Source organism: Eptesicus fuscus, chromosome 8 (assembly GCF_027574615.1).
Source record: "Eptesicus fuscus isolate TK198812 chromosome 8, DD_ASM_mEF_20220401, whole genome shotgun sequence".
NCBI lineage: Eukaryota > Metazoa > Chordata > Mammalia > Chiroptera > Vespertilionidae > Eptesicus > Eptesicus fuscus.
This window is the reverse complement of record NC_072480.1, coordinates 60,778,597-60,801,262: the sequence shown is the minus strand read 5'-3', so window position 1 is coordinate 60,801,262 and position 22,666 is coordinate 60,778,597. Positions and strand designations below refer to the sequence as shown.

General features: G+C 43.5%; 1 protein-coding gene across 2 annotated transcripts in view; it reads left to right on the top strand.

Moving 5' to 3' along the window:
• Positions 1–22,666, top strand: part of ABCC4 (ATP binding cassette subfamily C member 4) — a 234,138-nt gene that overhangs the window by 180,900 nt on the left and 30,572 nt on the right. For both annotated transcript variants that reach the window (XM_054719888.1, XM_008143997.3), the window contains 6 exons: positions 3,829–3,979; positions 8,175–8,294; positions 9,408–9,518; positions 10,452–10,552; positions 11,663–11,854; positions 19,061–19,216. In XM_054719888.1, coding sequence (XP_054575863.1) covers positions 3,829–3,979; positions 8,175–8,294; positions 9,408–9,518; positions 10,452–10,552; positions 11,663–11,854; positions 19,061–19,216 — 831 coding nt within the window. The remainder of the gene's footprint in view (positions 1–3,828; positions 3,980–8,174; positions 8,295–9,407; positions 9,519–10,451; positions 10,553–11,662; positions 11,855–19,060; positions 19,217–22,666) is intronic.

Sequence of the window (22,666 nt, the reverse complement as noted above, 5' to 3'; positions counted from 1 at the left end):
GCGGGTGGGATAACCAACATTTCATTGCTTGCCAACTAGATCTAGGGAATTGTGGGATTTCTTCAGTATTATGAGGAAATTTGCCATTAGGCATCAACAATAAAAATGGCATCTTATTTTCCAAAGTTTTTGATTGGGCAGGTTTTTAAAACCATTAAAATTTTTCATAAGCACTTTTCCCTTTTTTTGCTTTTGTACACCTTATTAATATTCGTTTGGATGCCAGTGTGGTTTGTCGGGAACAGCTGCCCACAGCTGCAGCAGGCTTCCTAAGAATGAGAGGTACATGTCAGACTTCTCTTCATAGGGGCTGGCGGTGGGTCCTCTACCTTAGTCACCCTGGCATCCACATCAAGATGCTTGCTTAGTAAGAAGGCCAACCTGGATGGGGTAGACACAGTTGACTTTCCTGGGATTCAGTGGTTCACAAAATCTAGCTTTTGTGTTTTCCATGATAACGACACCAGCTCATGCTGCACAAAGTAGAAAATGTCAGATTGATCTTCTCCTTTGAAAACTGAATAACCTGGTAAGCAGGCATTTGGTTTGGTTTTGATTCAGAGATCCCACCTTTTTCCTTACGTCTCCCTGAATGCTCAGCAATTTCAGAGCAGGTATGTCTTCAATAAGGAGAAACAAGGCTTTCCGTTTAGAGGGAAAAGGACGTGGAATGCAAACAATAACAATTAAAAAAAAAAAGTTGAGTTGGAGTTGCCTTCAGGTTCCTGAGGTTATCAGTGCTTGGAAGGCCTAAATTTGGGGGGTTGAGGTGGGGGACGAGGGGCCAGGGGGGATATGTAGAGGTCAGAAATTGTAGTAGGCATGAGGTTTATTATCCATCTTATTTCAGAGGTGCATATTCAAATAAAATAGATCCTGGATACAACAGCCAGAGAAAAGCCCCAGCCACGCCCCCCCCCCCCCCCCCCGCCCCCCCCGCCCCCCCCGCCCCCTGACAACTAATGATGGTAAGCCTGGTGACTTTACTTAAGATCAGACATAGATGCCCGCTGGAAGGACCCTCCCCCATGAGCGTGAAGGAAGAAGGTGGGTTTCTTCATGGGTGTAGCAGGGTGGGATGCACTGGTTAATCCAGTAGCTGTAAGACATTGTTCCGAAGCCAGACAGCCCTATTTGTCTCCGTTTATTATTGGAATTTGTTCCTGCAGAATTCCATTCCTCTTGTCTCTGTGTTTTGTGATGATAACCACAGTACAGTAGAGACTGGGAGACGCAGTAAAAGCACAGGGGTCTGCATCAAGACAATGCAGTTTGATTCACAAGGGCTGCCGACCACACGTTCAGCCCTCATAGCTTCCTCCATCCTCCACACTCCTCCTGTCTGCAGCTGTGGACATGGATTCCCCAAATCCGGTGTGCTTCTGGCTTTCTCCCTGATACCTCGTAGCTTCCAGGGAGAACTGGGGACCGCCACTTAAACTCCCAGCTTCCTGGTTCCTTATCTGTCCGTGGAAATGACAGTTCTATCTTTTCTCATTCAGAGCTGGTTGTAAGGACCTTTGTGAAAAGTGATTTGGAAGAGCTGTGAAACGATAACCTAAGTCTGCGTAGGCGTCACCCTGCTAATCCTTCCCTCTCGGATTGCTGCCCTGGGTGGGGCGGTGGGCACGGCGCTGGGCTGGCAGATAGAGGATGCAGTGCTGGTGCTGAGACGACACAGGAGAACCCGCGTTAACTTTTGCTGCTGGGTTCCTTCTTGGTCAAAAGTTGCATCAATTGTGATTACTACCTGCAAATCCTTTATGCCACTCTCTTTCTGTTTGTTAGGCCCACCTGTGAAATTTGCTCACAAGTCTCTTTTTAGAACCCTCTAAACAGGGCCCAGTATTCCTCCCTATGTTTCTGTAGCACCCTGTGCCTTGTGCAGGTGGTCATGGGTTTGTATCCATCAAAGATGATAAACTTTGGAGGTCTTGGCCCATGCCAATATGCATCTTCATGTCCCCACCATTCGACCTCCTCGTCCCCCCCCCCCACACACACACACACCTTTCAGAGAGGAAGGGAGAAGATGAGAAAGATAGAAACATCAATGATGAGAGAGCCTGGAACTCTGGCATGTGTCCTAACTGGGAATCGTATCATTACCTCATGGTTCACAGGTCGACGCTCAACCACTGAGTCAGGCCGGCTGGGCGTTTAGAGGAAAAAACTAAAGAGAAATTAGGAGGCTCAAATAAGTCAATGTTTTTTCCTGGGCAGCAAAAAGTTGATTATGAGGGGCAAGCTTCATTATATTATAATGGCTGGCAACATGTGCTCCCTGACATATGCTTTGCAGTCTGGGTCAAGTTGCTTTTCCTCTTCCTGTGCCTCAGTGTCTCCATCTGTAAAATGGGATAATATTACTAATTCAACAGGGCTATTGTGAGAATTAAGTGAATTAATACACATGAAGTATTTAACGTGTAGCCAGATACACAGACAGCGTGCAGTAAGTGTTAAATATAGCTAGAACATGAAAGCAAAACCCCACTTCCAAAGGTAAACATTTTCCTCCTTTTCTGAGTACTGAATTTACAGCTATCCACTTTTTTTTTTTATTGCCTAAAGTTTTACATATGTCTCTATCCACTTCTTTATCTCTGAGTATTGCTGAGTCTTCTGATTCTTCATCTGTAATAACTACTTGCTCATTTCCTAGGTGGTATCTACTGACTCATGATAGTTTGGGATTCAAGTCTTACCCCCTCTGAGTCTCAAATTTTCTCATCAGCTAAATAAGGAAAATAGCAATGCCTACCGCATGGAGTTACTGAGAGCATCAGAAGAGCTCATGCCCAGAGAGTTCTTATCTTCTGTTTGGCATATAGTAAGCATTCGATAAGTAGCAGCAGCATCGCACCTGTTTTTTGTTATTTCGTTGGATGGGAAAAACATTTCCTGCCATTACAACACGTCTTTGGAAGTGAGGAATCTAATCCTAACAAAACAACTCATTAAATCTATTTTTGAAAAGAATTCTTGATAAGGAGGTGAAAGGGTTCCAGGACCCATTTCCAATGTGTGTGTGTGGAGGCTTCCCCACACCAACAAGAAATTCTTGGATGCCAGCATGATGTCCGAGCATTCGACTCAGTTCTGACACCATCTGCCCAGGAGGGAATCTGATTCCACAGGGCTCAGTCCCACCAGACCGCCCTTCACTTCAGACTCACTTGCAAGCCCGGCTTGTTACCTGTGCTTCTGAATGACTGGCTGCAAATCAGAGGTTTCCATGAGCCCCTCTTTGGGCTCCATTAATTTGCTAGAATGGCTCATAAAACCAGAAAAACCCGTTTACTCGCTAGATTACGGATTTATTGTAAAGAATACTAAGGATATGGATCCACTGCCAGTGAAGAGAGACATAAGGCAAGGTCCTGAATGAAGCTCAAGGAGATTCTGTCCTTGTGCAGCTTGGGGCTCATCATGGTGGAAAGCATCCTGGTTTTCCAACTTGGAAGCTCTCCGAGAAAAGGGCAAGGAATTGTCTTTTGGGGTTTTTATGGAGGCTTCATTATGTGGTCATGACTGACTCAGTCAATTGGCCATTGGCCATTGATTCAACCTCAAGCCCCTCTCTTCTTGCAGGACATCAGGGGGTAGGACTAAACGTTTTAATCCTCTAATCATAGATTGGCTACATTGGCAACCAGTTCTGTTTTTTAGGTGTGTTCCCAAGGTTACTTCATTAACATAAAAGAGACTAGTACCTTGATCAGTTGGGAGCTCTGTGCGGGAAATGGGGGCAAAGACCAAATCATTAATTCTTATTATAAGTCACAACATCACAGTAGACCTCTGCATCTATTTTCACTGTTTCAGACGTTTCTGCAAGTGATTGGTGTGGTCGGCGTGGCGGTGGCGGTGATACCTTGGATTGCAATACCCTTGGTTCCCCTTGGCATCATTTTCTTTGTTCTTCGGAGATATTTCTTAGAAACGTCCAGAGATGTCAAACGCCTGGAATCTACAAGTGAGTACAAAGGCTCTCAGGTTGGGATGGCAGCAGTGCAATCTGGCTTCCGTTCATGCCCTAATTAAGGAGACCCCTGACATTCTCATAAAGTTAACATGAACTGAGTGTTAAAACCTCCGTTAGTCAGTGTGGCCTTTAACGCAAATAGATCAGTGCCACGCTAGGTGCAGCCTTCAGCTTCGCATAAGGCAAGAATGGATGTATGTGGAGTAATATTTCGTGGGAATGTGAGCACTGAAGACAGACCATTTCCATCCTGGTCATGACATACTTCCTAATCCAGAGCAGAAGGCGATACATGTTTTTCTGAGGTATAAAATATCTCATCATGTTTTAACTAATATAGAAATAAAACAGATTCTCTCCCACTCCCCCTGAATTTACTAGAAATGACAAAGGAAAGGAAAAGATTAGAGGAAGAAAAGGGAATACACTCATGTCAGAAGTGATACATTTGAAAAATATATTACTCTCACATACTCAAAAAATTTCAAATAAGTTGTGGTTGTTAAATGTTTTGAAAAGAGAAGCACTGCTATTTTTAGTCTTGCTCTTTATTGTCACCAGTAGTGCCTCACTGTTTGAGGGCTCCCGCCCTGCGCGCCCCCCCCCCCCCCAGGGCTGTCCGTATAAATGGATACTGAAAATAATCCCCTTGGGAGGACACAGGAGAGGGATCAGTTTAGTGTGTTACTCTATTCAGCTTCCTAGTGTTAGAATAGTGGGGAAAGCATTTGGTGATTAACCATTGTGTTCTACAGGTAATCACAGAGGATGTGCCGATTCAGCGCTTATCTCATTAATGCACAAACATTTTATTATTAAAATAACAAAATTATAAGGAGAATAGATACTAATATTTTTTTAAATCTATAAGGATGATAGCCAAAACATAAATAAGGAATTTAAATAAGAATAGCTAATATATATTTTTTAAATCTATAAGGATGGTAGCCAAAACATAAGGGAGAAAGATATTTGTATCAGAAACCTCAACTGAGGATAGTTTCTGCAAAATAATACCAACTTAGCTTTCTGGAAGCCAGGCTAAGGAGAGAAATGTTGATTCCCACGGTTCTCCGTATCTACCAAGTGGAAAAATACAAGTTCATCAGGATAAAGGAGTTTTTGTTGTGGCAAATGTGTGTTAATAATACACTCTAGAAGGGCATTTGTCCTAAGTATTTGCATAAAGACTAGTGGGTGACAGTTTCATAAAAGCTATAACAAACTTTTCAGTCATCAAGAAAACCAGCTAAACTGTTGAGGGTTGGCTTTCTTAGGTCTTTTAATGGGGCGGCGGAGCAGTGTCATCAAGGTGTTGATAACATTCTGTTGATGTGATTTGTTACAATGACAGGACTTGGAGAAGGCAGGACAAGTGATAACCCCCAACCATTCTTTTGTGTAGACAACAAGGCTTCAGTCAATTACCAGTTGAGACCACTCTTTCCTCCACACCCACAGATAAATGTGGTAGCCAGTTGATTAGACCTGGTGGTCTGTGCCATAAATAACAATTCCACTGTTTCCTCTGAGCAGTAATTGATAGTACCTCTTGAGGCTGCTGTTGGGACCACCAGCAAAAAGAAGGACACCTGATTGTCTTGGCTAGAAGGCACAAACTTGCTTCATCCATGTGCTTTGAATAACTGCTAAAGTCCCGAGGTTTAGTTTCAGGTCACACTTGAAACCTTGCAACCTTGGGCTGACATTTAAGCTATCTTGCTGTCAAATCTACAATTGATCTAATGGTTTTTCATTTTTGCAACGGTGAGCTTAGCAATGTTCAATCATAGAGAAGTGCATAAAGCCTGGATGGCATTTAGTTGTATTTCTGTAGCCAACTCTATTCATTGGGCAATGCCTGAATTATGAAGCCATATTCAAATTTTGTCTGTAAGGGTTCTGTGGTCAACTAGCAATGTCTGCCAGGGGCATTGCTGGGGGAGTGTTAACACACGTGTGCCACGTGTTTTCAAGTCATGGATCCTCATGTCTGCTGTTTTAGAGTTCTTATGCCAATTCTTAGGGACTTTTTTCAACTTAAGATGCTTAATAAGGTGTACAGTATTGAGTAAGGCTTGTGGATTAAGATTTTAGGGTTTTTTAAAGATAAACTACGAAGTCGGGGGTGGGGGAGGAATGCATTTAGTTATACACAGGCATCTTTAACCCCTGATTATTCTCTCTGTGAGATGCTGTGGCCATGATTAAAAGCACGGCCTTGGGAGTAAGCCAGAGTTGGGTCTGTCACTGAGCTCTACCAGCTACTTGGATTGATTTACTTAATCTTGGGCAGTGCTCTTAATCCCTCAGAATGTTTTTCCTTCTATCAAGGATATAATACACCTGCCCTCTGGAGTTCTTGTGAGGATTACTTGAGTCGAGGCTTAAACAGTGCTTGCTGGCTTCTACCAAAGGCATTAAGAACATGACAGGTAGCAGGTCACCCATAGCATTAACAAGAGCCTATAGCAAGGCTGTCAGCCCAGGGTCCTTGCATGCAGTTCCCCACCCACCTTGCCAGGGAAGATTTGCAACTCTGTGTCCTGAAGAGTCCTCAGGATCATGGAAAACACAGCTGTCTGTCTTGTGAAATGTAGGTTACATTTGTCTGTGACTGGTGACTAATGCCATGGGTGTTACATAGGTCTATTCAGGATAGTCAGCTTAGTTGGTGGGAAAAAGGATATTACATTGGGCAAGGTAATACCAGAGCCTTGGTGTCCCCTCTCTCTTTGTACCAGTTAATTTTCTTTGCAAACCCTCCAATTCACTCATCCTGGTATCCGCTCAGCCTTGAATGGCGTGTGGAAGACAGAGGATAGTTTTCCACAGGTCCAGATTCCTGTTGTACCGCTATCGCTCTTGGGTATGCGGTCAAGAAGGTGATGTGTTCTTTGGGTGCCCTGGTGTTCAAGGCTGGGTGACACCTGATTTATAGAGTCCACCCTGTGGGGATAATCAGTTGCCACTTTGACCTCCTGATGAGGGAGGCAAGTGAGGAGGGCGTCCAAGCTCTGGAGAATTGTAGCCCCTCTTTTTCCTTCTCAGAAGAATTGTCGATGGCGAAATAGTTTATGTGACAGCATTTGCTCTGGGCATGAGACCATGAGTTCTCTGCACTGTGTGTAGCACTCTCTTGCTATAATGAGCCATGTAAGTCCCCTGAGTCATCCTGATGAGCACCTTATATCCAGACTGGCCGTGTTTGGGGGCAGGGCTGGGACATCTGCTGCGGGATGCAGAAAAGGCCTCTATGGAGCTTCCAACCTTTCTGATTTGGCACATGAGCTCAGTCTGTGTTCATATTGCTCTCTTCCAAGTCCAAGGTTAAAGGGAGCTAAAGTAAATAGAAGTTAAAAGTTGCTCAGTATGGTGGAGAGAGAACAGTGTGGATGCCAGAGTAAGACCACAAGCATAAAACTGGGTGGTCAGAGCCATCCCAGAGTCACTGAAGGTTCTTTGCCTGAATTAGATACAAGGGAAAATGTGAGGTCCTATCTGCCTCGGAGAAGCTTTTCCCCTTTCAGCACTGTCACGGGCTGGGGACCCTAACCCTAGCACTAACCCTAATGGTCCCCAGTCTGGAAAGAGCCCCAGGCGGAGTGGATGGTCAGATGGCCCACAGCCCAGGGCTGTCCACACATGGAGGCCTGCTCCCTCCTTGCTTGTAGAACTGTGGATACTAACTGAGCATAACACGTGTGCAGTGCCCACATGCGTGGTATTGTGTGACACACAGACACTCGATGCCGGGCTAAGGAATCAGGCTCTGGCATTAAGTTTGAGTTTTTCCCTGTCATTTCATAAAATCTCTGCAGCCTTCTGTAACACAAGTGAGATCTTCCCCTAAACACCCAGGTTTCACCAATAGATCTTTTGAGCAGGACCATGATGAATGAGTTAGCAAAGAAAGAATTTATCTAAAACTAGCTATGATTTGAAGCTGGCCAAAGATGGGGTCAGAAAGAAGCTTTTATTTCCAGGTGGTTAATGGAAAGCATGGTGTGACCAGGGGCTTGAGGGTTGACCTGCAGGGTCCTCCCAGAAGGGGCACAGCCGTTTCTGCCCCAGCCCCCTCCCTCCTCCCCCCCACTGGGAGGCGCTGGCGGTGCTGTTTGTTGGGATATGCCACCACAGATGGTTTCCCACTGACTTTCTCTGTCGTCTCTCTCTGCTTCCTCAGCTCGGAGCCCGGTGTTTTCCCACTTATCGTCTTCTCTCCAGGGACTCTGGACCATCCGGGCGTACAGAGCTGAGGAGAGGTTTCAGGAACTGTTCGATGCACACCAGGATTTGCATTCAGGTCTGTACGTTTCTGGAAACGGTTTCAAAGGATGGGACCCGCTGCCTCCTGAGCCTTGACCTCCCTCTCAGGTGGCCTTGTTGGCTAGCATTCTCTCTGCCTCCCCCTGGGGCCAGCCCCACATCCTGTCACTGCACATCTTCCTCCCCTCCCCTGCCCCCTCTGCGCTCCCCTCTTCCTCAATAACAGCACCACCTTCCCCCCCACCCGGCCTGGCTTGCGTTGTTCTTCTATCACTGGGCCCGTGACTTTCTGTCCCTTTGGGGCAGGCATCAGGAAACTTTTTTTGTAAAGAGCCAGATGGTAAATATTTTAGGCTTTGTTTGCCGTATCAGCTCTGTTGCAACTAGTCAACTTTGCTGTTGTAGCACAAATGCAGGCAAAAATAATGCATCAATCAGCAAATGGTTGTGGCTATGTTCCAATAAAACTTTATTTATAGAAACAGGTGGTGGGCCGTTCTTGGCCATAGGGCATAGCTTGCCAACCCCTTTTTCAGAACATGTGGGGTGGCAGAAGTGGCTGAGGAGATCCACTTCCTAATGGTCAGATTTGCCACCCTTTTGATATGTAATGTTCTTTGTATCTGTGAAGCTTTCCAATCTGTCTCATATTTTGAACGCTACACGCAGATCCTTTTAGTGAGATGGTCACTTAGATACAGGCTCCTAAGGCATAAACACTGTGCAGGGCCCTGTAGTGAGTATGGAAGGTGCTAGAAACAGACTGGGAGCTGCCCTCTCTGCTGTTGGAGCCCTGGGAACAGGACGTGAGAGACAGCTTCATGCCGAGGCCCAGCTGAGGAAGAAATGCACCGACGAGACCATGTTCCCATGTTCTGTAGATGGATCACATTTCTGTTTATAACCTAAGGGTTGAATTTTTTTTTAATGCATGCTCCCCACAAAATCAGGAGAAATCCACTGTACTGATGCCTGAGTATATTGCCCTTAGCTCTCTGGAATCTTCAGGTTCCCTGGGTATGCAACTCTGCTGTCTTCCCTTGTGTAAGAACCTTCTGTAGCTCAGCTGAGTACAATGGTCCCCCTCATTCGAAGTGGTTAATGTGGTCTTTCTACTTTTCCGTGTGCTCACTGTGCTTCACAACCTCAGAGGCTTGGTTCTTGTTTCTGACCACGTCCCGATGGTTCGCCGTGCGTCTGGATGCCATCTGTGCCATCTTTGTCACCGTTGTTGCCTTTGGGTCCCTGATTCTGGCAAATAGTAAGTACGGATGGGAGTAACTATTTGTGGTATGATTCCAATGTATAGCTGCATTTACAAGTATTAAATTAAACTCTTGCCACCTTGTCTAATACCTAGTGGGTTTGTATCAGAGCATTTGCAGTGTGTGAGGTTGGGTGTGATTCCGCTGTTTGGCCCACGAAGGGGACCATGGGGGTCTGGATGAGTTCCTTTGATCTTCTTTGAATGGGTTGAGACCTGTGCAGATGTAGCAAGATGACCCCCTGAGCATCCTGGTAGTGTCTGGTAATTGTGAGGATAGAACCAAGTTCACCGTTAAGCATTTTGTCCAGCTTAGAGCTTTAGGTTTTAGCTAGAGGACCACTCAGATCTCTTGGTTGTAGGTGCCTGGTGCACTGGGTGGAGAAAGATGCTCAGCAGGAAGGAATGTTATCCTCAATGCCCCGTGGGTACCAGATGAGCAGGTGTTGGCGTGCAGGGCTTGAATTCGCCATCCCTAACTCTTCCATGGTACAGCACCAAATCACAGTACTGAATAATGGAACAATGAGAGGAGTGTTTTGGATTTAAAAGCACTGGCTTTTAGTACGGATTGCTTTGTTTTCAGGGGTTTCCAACCGCAGTTGCATTGAACCTAGTAAGTGAAATTACGTAATGGTCCTGGAAACCACAATGAGGAAACTAAATAATGACTTCCTCACCTATATCATCTGCCAGGTGTGTGTCAGTCCTGTGGGGTTAATAAACTCATTTAGCATTCATTGTGAATTCTCAGCGGGGGGTTTTGTGTCCTGGTCTCAATCAACAGGTAGTGAAAGTTGTAACTATTACTATTATTGAATGCTATGTGTTTAAGTACTTTAAAGGAGTCTTTTTGGTAAAGTGACAGAAGGAGCCAGACTCTGGGTTTAGAATGGACTGTCTTGACGCCCCTTTTTTTTCGTCCTTTAGCTTTGGACGCCGGGCAGGTTGGCCTGGCACTGTCCTACGCCCTCACCCTCATGGGGATGTTCCAGTGGTGCGTCAGGCAAAGCGCTGAAGTCGAGAATATGGTAATGTTTATCTTGACGTTCTTAGCCTTTTCCAGTCTCCTTCCCATTAAACAGCATAAAAGCGCTCCTTATGTAAAATATTAAAACTGTTATTTTTACATCGGAGCTAACAGAGTGTTTCAGATCCTTCTTCCATCTGTTTAAAGTTAATGTAAAAATATAATGTATACATCTTTTTCTCAGTCTTATGTATGCCATGTCAGCAGGTTTTATATTCATCACAAGCTGTCTTCAAATGTAATACAGGTCTTTGTGGGAGGGAGGTTCTGAAATCCTGGGGTGGATATAAGCTAATTTCTCAGAGGCCCGTTTATTTATTTTTCTTAATGGGGTAGTTCCTCATTCCTGGTTTAAAAAAATTATTATTTTTAGGTTTTTCTTTTTGTTTAATTGATAGGCATCTCCTCCCTCCACCCCCATTTTAGCATTTAGCAATTTACCACTGAACACCTGAATTTGCTGGGGTCCGGTCCCTCTTTCTGGTAGAATTAAGCTCCTCTCTGATGTCTGGTCAAAGGTGTTGAGTTACCAGGACACTTGTTTAGGAGGGCATAATCAATATGTAAATTATCTCCTCTTATGAATATTTGCACCTTCTCCTAAAAGGAGAAAAATGATAAAAATGAAATATATTCATTTTACTCTTCTAATGAAGTACAAAGTGACTATTAAAATGAGGTTTGGTGACCATCCAGTTTAATTCATGTATAACAGATGGCCCTTCCATAGCTTAAATTACTGATTGGTGGCTATAAGTAGTCTTTTCTTTAACAAAATCCTCTTGTGTTGTTTTTTTTTTATTCAGGTATGAAAAGTAGATAAATGAGATCTTAGCGTTCTTTTCTCTCATTTTCTTAGTTTTAATATAATGTTGAGGGAAGTTCCCATAAGCAAAAGTGTCAAAAGATGATGAACAAGTTTGTAAATCATCAAAGTCTTCATCCAGTTCCTAACTTCTCTCCTTTGGGGGTGTTACAACATGAGATATCCTTAATCAACTAGGTATAAAAACAGAATGGTTCAAAATAAAATAAAATAAAATAAAATAACAGAGCGGTTCATTTACAATCTTTTACCATCCATAAACCCACGATGTCCTCTGTCTTACAGATGATTTCAGTAGAAAGGGTGATGGAATATACAAACCTTGAGAAAGAAGCGCCTTGGGAATACGAAAAACGCCCCCCGCCGGCCTGGCCCCATGAAGGCGTGATTGTCTTTGACAACGTTAACTTCACATACAGCCTGGACGGGCCTCTGGTACTCAAACACCTGACAGCACTCATTAAGTCAAGAGAAAAGGTTTGTTTAAACCACCTTGCCTCTTTAAAATCTCAACTGAAGGTTTAGTGGCTGCATCCGACTGTTGGCTTCCTCATGAATGAGTTAGGGGCGCCTTTGTTCTTCTGTGGAAGCAAATTACATCGGTGACTAGAGGTAAATCTTGGAAACCGACCATGAATGTGAATACCAATATTTCTCTCCTCGTGGTGTGAGCTGCCTCATGGTGGTTGGTGAGCCCCGGGCAGAGGCTGGAACTTACCCTGCCCCAGGATATGGATCCAACATCTCATTATTCACACCTAAGTCTTGGAAGTCCACCCTGGCTACTTGTTAGTATCTCTCTAGTATCTAGTTCCAATCAGTTCTTACTTCTTTGTATTTCACAGTCCTTCTCTTCCTCCCCAGGGTGGCCTTTAGTTGCTGCCCTCTGTCCCTTGGCCCATTCTGTAGACTTGCCCTCCTCTAACCCATCCTTTGCTGTCATTCCCCTGCCCTCCCACCAGCAGGCTGCTTCTTTCTGAGACACTGGTCTGATCCCTATGGGTCCCCAATAGCTCCTGGCCTGGGTGAGAACCACTGCTGGAACCATAGCCCAGGTCCACTCCATCAGGGGTGGTATGGCCAGCGCTCAACCACCAGAGAAGATTCTGGAATCCACGACCCAGTCAGGACTCAGGAACCAGCTGGGGGCAGTAAAGGGCCCAGAGACTCACTCAAATTTGATGGAAGGAAGCCCAGGGAGCAGGGGAAGACACACGTGGGGGACCCAAAGGAGTTGCATCTTGGCCCTACCAGGGTCTAAGTGCACCGCCAACGGGAACTGGGGCCCTACCTCGAGCCCCAATTCCCATCATGCATCTCCTCCCCCCCACTCCCCCGCACTTGGCTAGTGTGAAGGTTCTGCCAGAGCATCAGGCCTCCTGGCTCCCTTTCCACAGGGACCCTTTTTTTTTATCACCTGGATTTTGAGAGCCTCCTTGTTTTCAGAGTCAACTCGAATGCATCTTACCTCTGTGAGACTCAACTCTGCCACAGCATCTTACATATTCTCTTAAAATAGTGTTTATAGTACCCCCATGTTCATAGAAGGACTTGTCACAGTAGCCAAAAGTTGGAAATAACCCAAGGGGATTAATGTATAATCAAAATGTGGTAGATCCAAACAATGGGGTATTATTCAGCCTTATAAATGAAGGACTTTTTGACACATGGATGACCCTTGAGGGCGTTATTTTAAATGAAAGAAGCCAGACACAAAACGACTGATGCTATATGATTCCACCTGGATGAGGTTAGGAGCGTCGTTAGGTTCAGAGACAGAGAAAGGAGGATGGCGGTTGCACATCAGAAGAGGCGGCAGGAGAGGCGAATGAAGTTAGTGTTTCATGGGTATAGAGTTGCATTGCAAGGCAGGAGAGTTTTGTAGATTGGTTGCACAACAATGAGGATCTACTTAACACTACTGAACTGTATACTTAAAATACGGTTTAAGTTGGTAAACTTTGTTATGTGTATTTTACCACAATTAAAAAAATAAAGGTAGTACTTATGCCATGCTTTGTAATTTGAGGTCTGACCTCACAGTAAGTACACTGAGCCTTCTTAAGGTCAGGGAGCATCTTATTTTCATCTTTGTTCCCCAGAAAATGGCATTCTGCAGGCACACGGTGGGTGGGTGGGGAGGCACTGCTGGCTGCGAGTGTGCGTAATACGCAGGTGTGAAGCGACCAGTAACAAAAACAGACACCCAGGACAGCTCCTGTAAACAACCCATTACCTAGATGCATTAAATGCCTTAAGCACTGCTCTGTTAAGCTCTTTTCCACCACAGACCCATTTAGTGGACTATAGCCATAATTTAATGAATGATACCCTTGTGACATGAAAGAATAACTGTTCCACTTAATGCCCAAATGATACCTGGGAGCAGCTCTGCTGAGTCACGTGGCACGCGCTGGCTCATTATTTCTAGTTATATTGCAGGTCAGGAGGAAGGTGAGGACTGCTGTGTAGGGGAAACATTAACTACCGCTCTCGATGGAGTCCCATCCCTCAGAGCACTGTCAGGGAGGTTCACTCACCGGCAGATACTGTGACCGTCGGATTTCACGTGCCAGACATAATTCTGTTAATTTGCAACATGAATTAAATTTCCCAGGAAACCTTGGAGTATGAATTATCTAAGAAACTCGGTCATACAACTTAGAAATATAACAGATTTCTATTCTTCAATCTAAAACACACACTCCCATTCCCGGAGTCGTAGGATTATCTGAGGTTCTGAAATGTTTGTGGGAAAATTGAGTTTGGAGACTGAAGTAGGGTAACTCCAGTAGCTTGGCTTTGGATACTGTCTCGGCCCACCACAGTATCCCTTGGTGCTCCACTCGTGTGTTTAGAGATCGTACCTGCCCATGAAATGATTGATTTCACTGTGAAATCAATGTCATGAAATGATTTCACTGTGCCTATGAAGGTCCCTGGTCCCATCTCCACACCTGTGCCAGCCCGTTACTCCGGGACACCCCTTCGGTCTGGCATTTGATTGAGAGAGGCTGTTCAGAAGACGTGGGGATGTGTGAAATGCTGCTTTATTCTCTTGCACATATTTCCTCTGTTGTCCAGATTCCTGGAAAACGAGAAAGTCTAATAGGTACTAAGCAGCAATCTAATTCACAGAAGAAACAGCAAGTAAAAGAAAGAACCAAAATGAGGCAAATAGCACCCTAGGCAACCTCGTTAGATTCTAAACACTGGCTGCATTTTTCATTTAGGCGATTTTGAGGTTGATTTGATCATTTTAGTGAGTACTGGGCCATTGTAAAGCATTTCCCAGCCCAAGAGGTAGATTAATTTTGGTTTATTATTTTTTTTCTTGCTCAGAGCTATTGCTTGGGTAATACATTTTACAGTTGTGTGCTCGATCTTGCTATAACGTGCAAAAATATTAGTTCCCTGCATTTCCTCCTTTTTTACGTAGTACTTTCTCAGGAACCCCTCCCCTGACTCCAGAGTGTCCCACTCCCCAGGCCACTTTTGGTTTCCTTCCTACTCAGACCGCAGGGCAGCAGCACCCCCATCACCTGGACTTCTTAGAAATGCAGACTCTCAGGCCCAGCAGAACTCTTGGCTCAGAATCCCATTTGAAAAAGGCCCCCTCTCCTGAAGTTCTACTCCCTAAGGCAGTTTTTGATGACTGATAGCCCATGAAATGTCCTTTATTTTATTTATTTTTTTAAAATATATTTTATTGATATATATATATTATTATTTTTTTTTACAGAGAGGAAGGGAGGGCAATAGAGAGTTAGAAACATCGATTAGAGAGAAACATCAATCAGCTGCCTCCTGCACACTCCCTACTGGGGATGTGCCCGCAACCAAGGTACATGCCCTTGACGGGAATCGAACCTGGGACCCTTTACTCTGCAGGCCGACACTCTGTCCACTGAGCCAAACCGGTCAGGGCTGAAATGTCCTTTAAATGTCCTTTGACAGTTTGAAATAAAGTTCATCCATTACCCCAATCGCTATGATTGAGCAGGATGCTCTAGATCAGAGGTGGGGAACCTTTTTTCTGCCAAGGGTCCTTTGGATATTTATGGCATCACTCCTGGGCCATACGAAATTATCAACTTAGAAATTAGCCTGTTACATTTGGTCAAACATTTAATTAACTCATCCCAATTCCTTGGCAGGGCCAGGCCAAATGCCTTCTCTGGCCTTATACAGCCCATGGGCCGGATGTTCCCCACCCCTGCTCTAGAAAGTTCTGTGTCACTCACCACCCCACAGATTTGTTTTCTATTCTCCACAAGATGAGACATGTAAAGCTTCTACTAGCACGGAGACCAGCACAGCGTAATCACTTGGACAAAGATAGCTGTTGTTATCACAGGGTGTACAAATGGTTGTCTGGCCCATGAAAATGAGGGGGTTGGCCATTTGCAATCCCACTTATGGTTATAGGATCCATCTACCATGTCTGTCTTCTCTGTTCAGCTTATTGTGTACCTAAACAATATGGGAGTAGATGTTCCATAAATTTCTCCAGCCTGAGGTAGACTCCCCAAACTCTCTACAAAATGCCTCTTTTGTGCAGGACACCCCAGGTAATACAAATCATTAAAGGTGAACTAATGCAGAGCCTGCTGTCAACACGTGCAGTCCAGAGAAGAAACAAGGAATTATAAAAATGGCTGCCATCTGAGATGGAAGGAGGTCACAATTTTTGTGGAAGTGTAGAAGATGATGTAACATCTGTTAGGGGGACAGGTAGAATGTTTCCAAGAAATTGGGCATTTGAAACAGAATTTGTGATGTGGTTAGGATGTGGTTGGAAATGCGTGTGAAAGTCATTCCAGGTGATGGGACCAGCATAAGCAAAGGTGTGATGCCTTGATTCATTGAATGAAGAACTAGGCACCTGCAAAGCCTTCAGGGAAATGAACCCCCAGGCGTGCAACACTCATTTTCACTTTTAACCCCTACAACTACCTAGTAATCGCAAGGACGCTGACTTTTGGAGATTAAGGATAGAGAGGTTTGTTAGGCAGTTTTGTAGAGAAGACTTCCAGGTACACAGACAGGCGTAGAGGGGTCCTTGGGAGGTTTAGCCTGAGAAGTGAGTGCACGTGGACCGTAGTGGGAAGATGCAAGAGGCAGGAAGCCGCTGTCTATTGTGTACTCCCAGCAAGATGTTAATGGGGAACATGATTCCACTTTTTGGAATGAAACTGATGTCGCTTAAAACAAAGTTGTAACACCCAGTTTTGTGGATGTGCAGTGAATCGGGTAAAAGTAGAAATCGATCTATTTATGGAAGGCAGTTTCACAGGTACTTGACAGGCTCCTTTGAAAATGTTCATACCTGTCTGGCAGCAATTCCACATCTAAGAATTTATCTGAGGGAAATAATTCAGGTTGCTTGCAAAGATTTAACTTCAAGGGTATTTGACACAGAGTTATTTATAATAGCAAAGTATCTACAAAGAGGGGATTTGATAATAAACGATCACATACTGTAATATCATGTAGCCATTAAAATAACTTATTAAATATTAAACAAAAGCAGGTTATAATATTATATTCATATTAATCCCATTTTCTTTAAATATATGAGCTAATATCTTAAGAAAACACACACACACACACACACACACACACACACACACACACACGCATGTGCATCCGGAAAGAAAATACTTAAACATCTTAAGAATGATTTTATCCGAGTGCTGGAATTACTTCTAGTATATATTTACCTTCAAATTTACTCTCAGTGATTATGATTAAGAAAAGGGTTGGTTTTATTTTGTGTGTTTTTTTTTACGTGGTAATGCAGCCTTGCACACAGGTGAGGTCTGGGCATTATAATGAGGGGGTTGGGGTCATGACACATTGCAGAAGTAGAATCTTCAGGGCTGTGCCAGTGTTGGAAAGAGCTGCAAATAATGTGAATGTTCTGAGCCCCTGAGCCTGGAAAAGAAGTTAGGGGGCTGAAGAGGGGACGTCAGGAGGAGAGCAGCTGTTGTGAGTGGGGCATTGGGTATTAATCATGTTGAATTGGATGTATGAAGAGAGATTCAGGGGCAAAAGTCCAACACTCTGGTGTCAGTCCTCAGACCAACCTTAGCAGTTGCAAAGCAGCTAAAAGAAGACCGTCTCTTTGGTATTGTGAATGTAAACGTACTGATTGGGGACAGTCTCCATGGGCAATTGGTAAAACCCACTGGTGGCCTGTGAAAGACTCCAGCTTGGTTTTGATGACCGGCCAGCAGAGAGAAACAGAGGTGGGTTTTCTTTGAATGGCCACTTTCTTATCATCCTCACTGTAGTTTGGAGCTCCCAGTCCTATGATCCTGAGCCTCAGCCGGGCAATAAATTTTTTTTTTTAAATGCCATTATTGATTTTACAATTAGGCTTTGAATCTTTGGAGGTATTCAAATGAGAAAATATATACAGTTCCCACCATATAATCAGTGCTCAGAAAGGTTTAGTTCTTCTGTGTTTAAAGCTCTGAGTTTTTAAAGTCCAGTGAAATAATTTAGTGATTGAAAGCATATCTTATGCCCCTCATTGATTCCAAATTCCTAAATAGAGATATCATCTCCTGGGAAACTCCCACCAAGGAATTTTCAGTTGGGCAAGCTCCTTGGTTTAAAAACACACATAAAAAACCATCTCCCTCCCTCCCCCAAAACAAACAAACAAACAAACAAACAAAACAATAATACACACACACACACAACAGTTTCTGCATACAGATTTAAAAGCACACAGCTAAAAGCCAGTTTTTACAATACTGTTTCATTCCTGACCAGCATTATATTGATTCTTTGATCTTATTGTCAGTGCACTTAATTTCTCTCTGGTTTTAATAACTAGACTGATACTTGACATGTTTCTTTCCCAAGGGGCAATTTATAACTATTAATTGGTTTGTAAAATGCCTTTTGAACTGCTCAGATGAAAGGCCTCATATAAATAGCAAATGTTTCTTATGTTGTTGTTGTTGTTGATTTCATTATGTGTATTTTGACTACTTGCTACTTACTGTCTTTTAAGACACTGAAACCTACATTTTAAAATTTTTAGATCTTTCCTTTCAAGAACAAACATAACCAGATATTTAATATCCAGAAGTGATTTAGTTTCTTTACCAAACAATAATTCCTCTTAAAAGGTAGGACCTGGGAAAAAGGAATACTTGTTTATGTATAACACTTCTGACTTGACTTGTTGGCACCACAATAAAAGTATCCAAGAAATTCTCAAGTTTCAAAATACCCAGACACAGGGATAAAGCGAATTTAAACCTGACTTCTTATTGACCACATAGAAGTCGACTGGCTTTTCATCGCCAGGAGATTGAGTCTCTTATTTTTAACTTTTCTTTGGACAGAGAAGAAAACCACCAGGGGCAGTTTGCCACCCCAAAGGACATTTGTCAGTGTCTGACATTTTTGGTTGGGACAATTTGGGGGGTGCTACTGGCGTCTAGATAGATAGAACCCCAGGATTCTGGCAAACATCGTATAAAGCAGAGGACAGCTACTGTCACACAACAAAGAGTCATCTGGCCCAAAATGCTGACAGTGTCCATGTTGAGAAATTCAGACTAGATTCAGTGTAGAACTTAATTTGTCTTCATCAACTAGGATTCCTCCTCAGTCTGTTGCATATTGTGTGTTTTTAAAAATCTTGCCCGGATTTCTTTGCAGGTTGGCATTGTGGGAAGAACAGGAGCTGGAAAAAGTTCCCTCATCTCAGCCCTTTTTAGATTGTCAGAACCCGAAGGTAAAATTTGGATTGATAAGATCTTGACAACTGAAATTGGACTTCACGATTTAAGGAAGAAAATGTCAATCATACCTCAGGTATGCAAGTCAGAGAATTCTCACATGATCTTTTTATAAGGGCACCTGTTTAATTGCTTTTAATTTTATTACTGTTTAAAAGTGAATTAAAGAGGTGATCCATTCCCCCCAGTAGAGCATATTTTTAACAGCAGGTATTTTTAACTGATATTTTAATCAGTTGACAAGTTTTATTTGTTTGTTCATTTGTTTTGGTGTGTGTGTGTGTGAGTGAGAGAGAGAGAGAGAGAGAGAGAGAGAGAGAGAGAGGAGAGAGAGAGAAATTTAATAATTTACCCAGGTAGATTTCTGGACTCAAACTTCCCCATGTTCCCAATTTTATCCACTGACTAGAGGCCCAGTGCATGAAATTTGTGCACGGGTGGGGTCCCTAGGCCTGGCAAATGATCGGAAACTATCGGGGCCGTCTCATCCAGTCCTGATCAGGGCCGGGCAGGCTGGGGCCTGTTGGCTGCTGGCCAGGGCCTGGGGGCCTGCTGGCTGTGGGGAGGGACCAGGGGTGGTTGGCTGGCCATAGGAGGTTGGCTGTGGGAGTGCACTGACGACCAGGGGGCAGCTCCTATGTTGAACATCTGCCCCCTGGTGTTCAGTGGGCGTCATAGCGACTGGTTAACCCGTCATTCTGGTCATCCAGTTGCAAAGATCACTTAGGCTTTTATATATATAGATAGCCACATAATTTTGAGAACAAAATGATAAATGGTTTGTTTAGCACTTGATAGGTTTCTATAGGAAGAAATAGGTTTTAAGTGACTTAATGAAGGCATTTTGAAGCAGGAAATAAAGCTAACTTTTCAATGGTGGTTATCTCCATGGAGACTTTTCTGTGAAACTGTATGGCTTTGAGAATTTTAGAGTGCATAGGAACTTAGGGGAGACTTTTAGAACTCTAGCCGTTAGTAAATGATACAGGCCAGGGAGGCAGTGCAGCATAGTGAGCAAGAGCATCAGACGAGGAATTCCATCTCTGTGCACCTCAGTTTTCTCTCTAGTACATGGCAGCTAGCAGTACCAAGTCCCAGAGCTGCTGTGAGGACTAAATAGGTAAGTGCCTGTGGAGTGGTTCACCTGCTGTGATGATGGAGCGTTGAATTGACCCTTGTCCAGAGCTCTGATTGCTTCCTTTTACTCTGCTCCGTAATACAAGCATGGCCTTTGCTTCTTAATACAAGCATGGCCTTCAGGCAATGTTCTAGAGATGGGTTATATGCACAATAGGAGCTCCTGTCATGCCTATGGTTCATCCACTCAACATAAATTCAGGGAGTATGTATTGAGCAATTGCTGTCCTCTAGTATATAGCTAAGGGCAACATAGGCCCTGTACCCACTGGCTGAGGCCTCACGTCTTCCATCCTGCCCTCTGCTTTGGCACTTAATACATATTCAGCTTTATACTTGCTGATTATTTTTAAATTTAAGGTTTTTTTGTTTAGTTTTACACTGTAATCATCTGGCCATCAAGGGAAGCTGAGGAAAAACACACATCCTGTTGAGGTGAGAAACAGAGAAGAGATGAGACAGAAAGAGCCAGGCCAGTGGGCTTCCTGTGTGTGGATAGAAAGAGCTCTTAAATGCCTGACCATTAGGAAGCATATAGGACATGGTACCCCAAGGGGAGGAGAATGTGGACTTGTGTCTTAAGACCGAGTTCAGCTATTGCTACCTACCACTGACCTGTAAAATAATTGGACTTTCTCTAAGTAATTTCAAAATCTATATATCCCCTTCAGAACCTCATTCAGATGCCAATGCACACCCCCTTCGGTTGACTAGTACCTAAAGGAACCAAACAAACAGAAAATAACAAGTGTTGGAAATTATGTAGAGAAATTGGAACCCTTGTGCATGGCTGGTGGGAATATAAATGGTACAGCCACTTTGGAAAGCAGGATGGAGTATTCTCCAAAAATTAAAAATAGACTTATCATATGATCCAGCGATTCTACTTCTGGGTATAAACCCCAAGGAGTTTTGAAGGGACTTGAAGAGATATCTGTACACCCATACGTTATTCATAATAGCAAAAAATGTAGACATACTCCATGTGTTCACTGATGGATGAATGGATAAACAAAATGTGGAATATCCATGCAGTGGAATATAATTCAGCCTTAAAATGAAGGCAGTTTGGATACATGCTGCAATATGGATGAGCCTTGAGGACATTATATGTGGAATAAGAATAATACTATATGGTTCCATTTATATGAGGTGCATAAAGTAGTCATATTCATAGAGACAACCATAGAATGGTGGTGTCCAGGGGCTTCAAGGGGGTAGAGAATAGGGTGTTGTTTAATAAGTACAGGTTCAGTTTTGGTGATGGATGTTCAACAATGTTGAATGTATTGAATCCCTCTGAACTGGACACTTACAAGTGGTTAAAGTAGCCCTAGTTGGTTTGGCTCAGTGGATAGAGCATTGGCCTGTGGACTGAAGGGTCCCGGGTTTGATTCTGGTCAAGAGCACATGCCCGTCTTGTGAGCTCGATCCCCAGTAGGGGGCATGCAGGAGGCAGCCAATCAATGATTCTCTCTCATCCATCTCCTTTCCTCTCTGAAATCAATAAAAATGTATTTTTAAAAATAATAAATAAAAGTGGTTGAGGTAGTAAATTTTATGTGTATTTTACCAGAATTTAAAAAAAAAATTGTTTTAAAGATATCCCTTTCAGGAAAAATGGAAAGGAATTTTCAGCACATAAAATCCTGGTATTGAAAGATTCCTTCTGGCTATTAGATTCATGACTTAGTGATTACAGTAAATATATGAGTTTAAATTCCCAAGTTTTATATTTTGGTGTACCCATCTCTGAAATGGGCCAAAGAGATTTACTTAGCAGAAATAATGGGCGTGTCTGTAAAGTACTTTCATATCCTTGGATGAAAGGATCTAGAAACGTGTCCTGTGTTACTTTTAATGCTTCTTAATAAGAAATGGTTGTATGCTTGTGTACATAAAAGAACTGTGTAAATAAAGAAATAACATTAGATGATTCTTGGCCGTCCCAGTAATGTTTTGGAAGCACATCTGAGCAATGACTAAATATACTTTGACATCACCAGGTTTTGGTTCAGCTCCATCAGTTGCCACCCTACTTTTGAGCATGCTCTGTATACATACTCCAGAGAGAGTGCTGACAAAACAGAGCTGAGCTTTGTATCCATGAAGATAATGATCACCAACCATTGTAAACACAGAACCTTTATTTTTTATTTTTTTCACTTTATATGCCTTTGTCTCCAAGGCTCGGTGTTCGTTGATTAAAGAAAGAGAGTTAGTAGAGACTGTGTAGGGGTCCCACAGAATCATTCACGAGGCAGCCAGGGGTAGAATCTTTGAAAGTGGAGACCTAGTGTCTGTCCTGCTCTGCCTCACAGGAGTGTGTGACCTCGATGAAGCTGCACGGCCTCCAAGCTTCAGTTTCCTTGTCCTTCAGCTGGGTCTA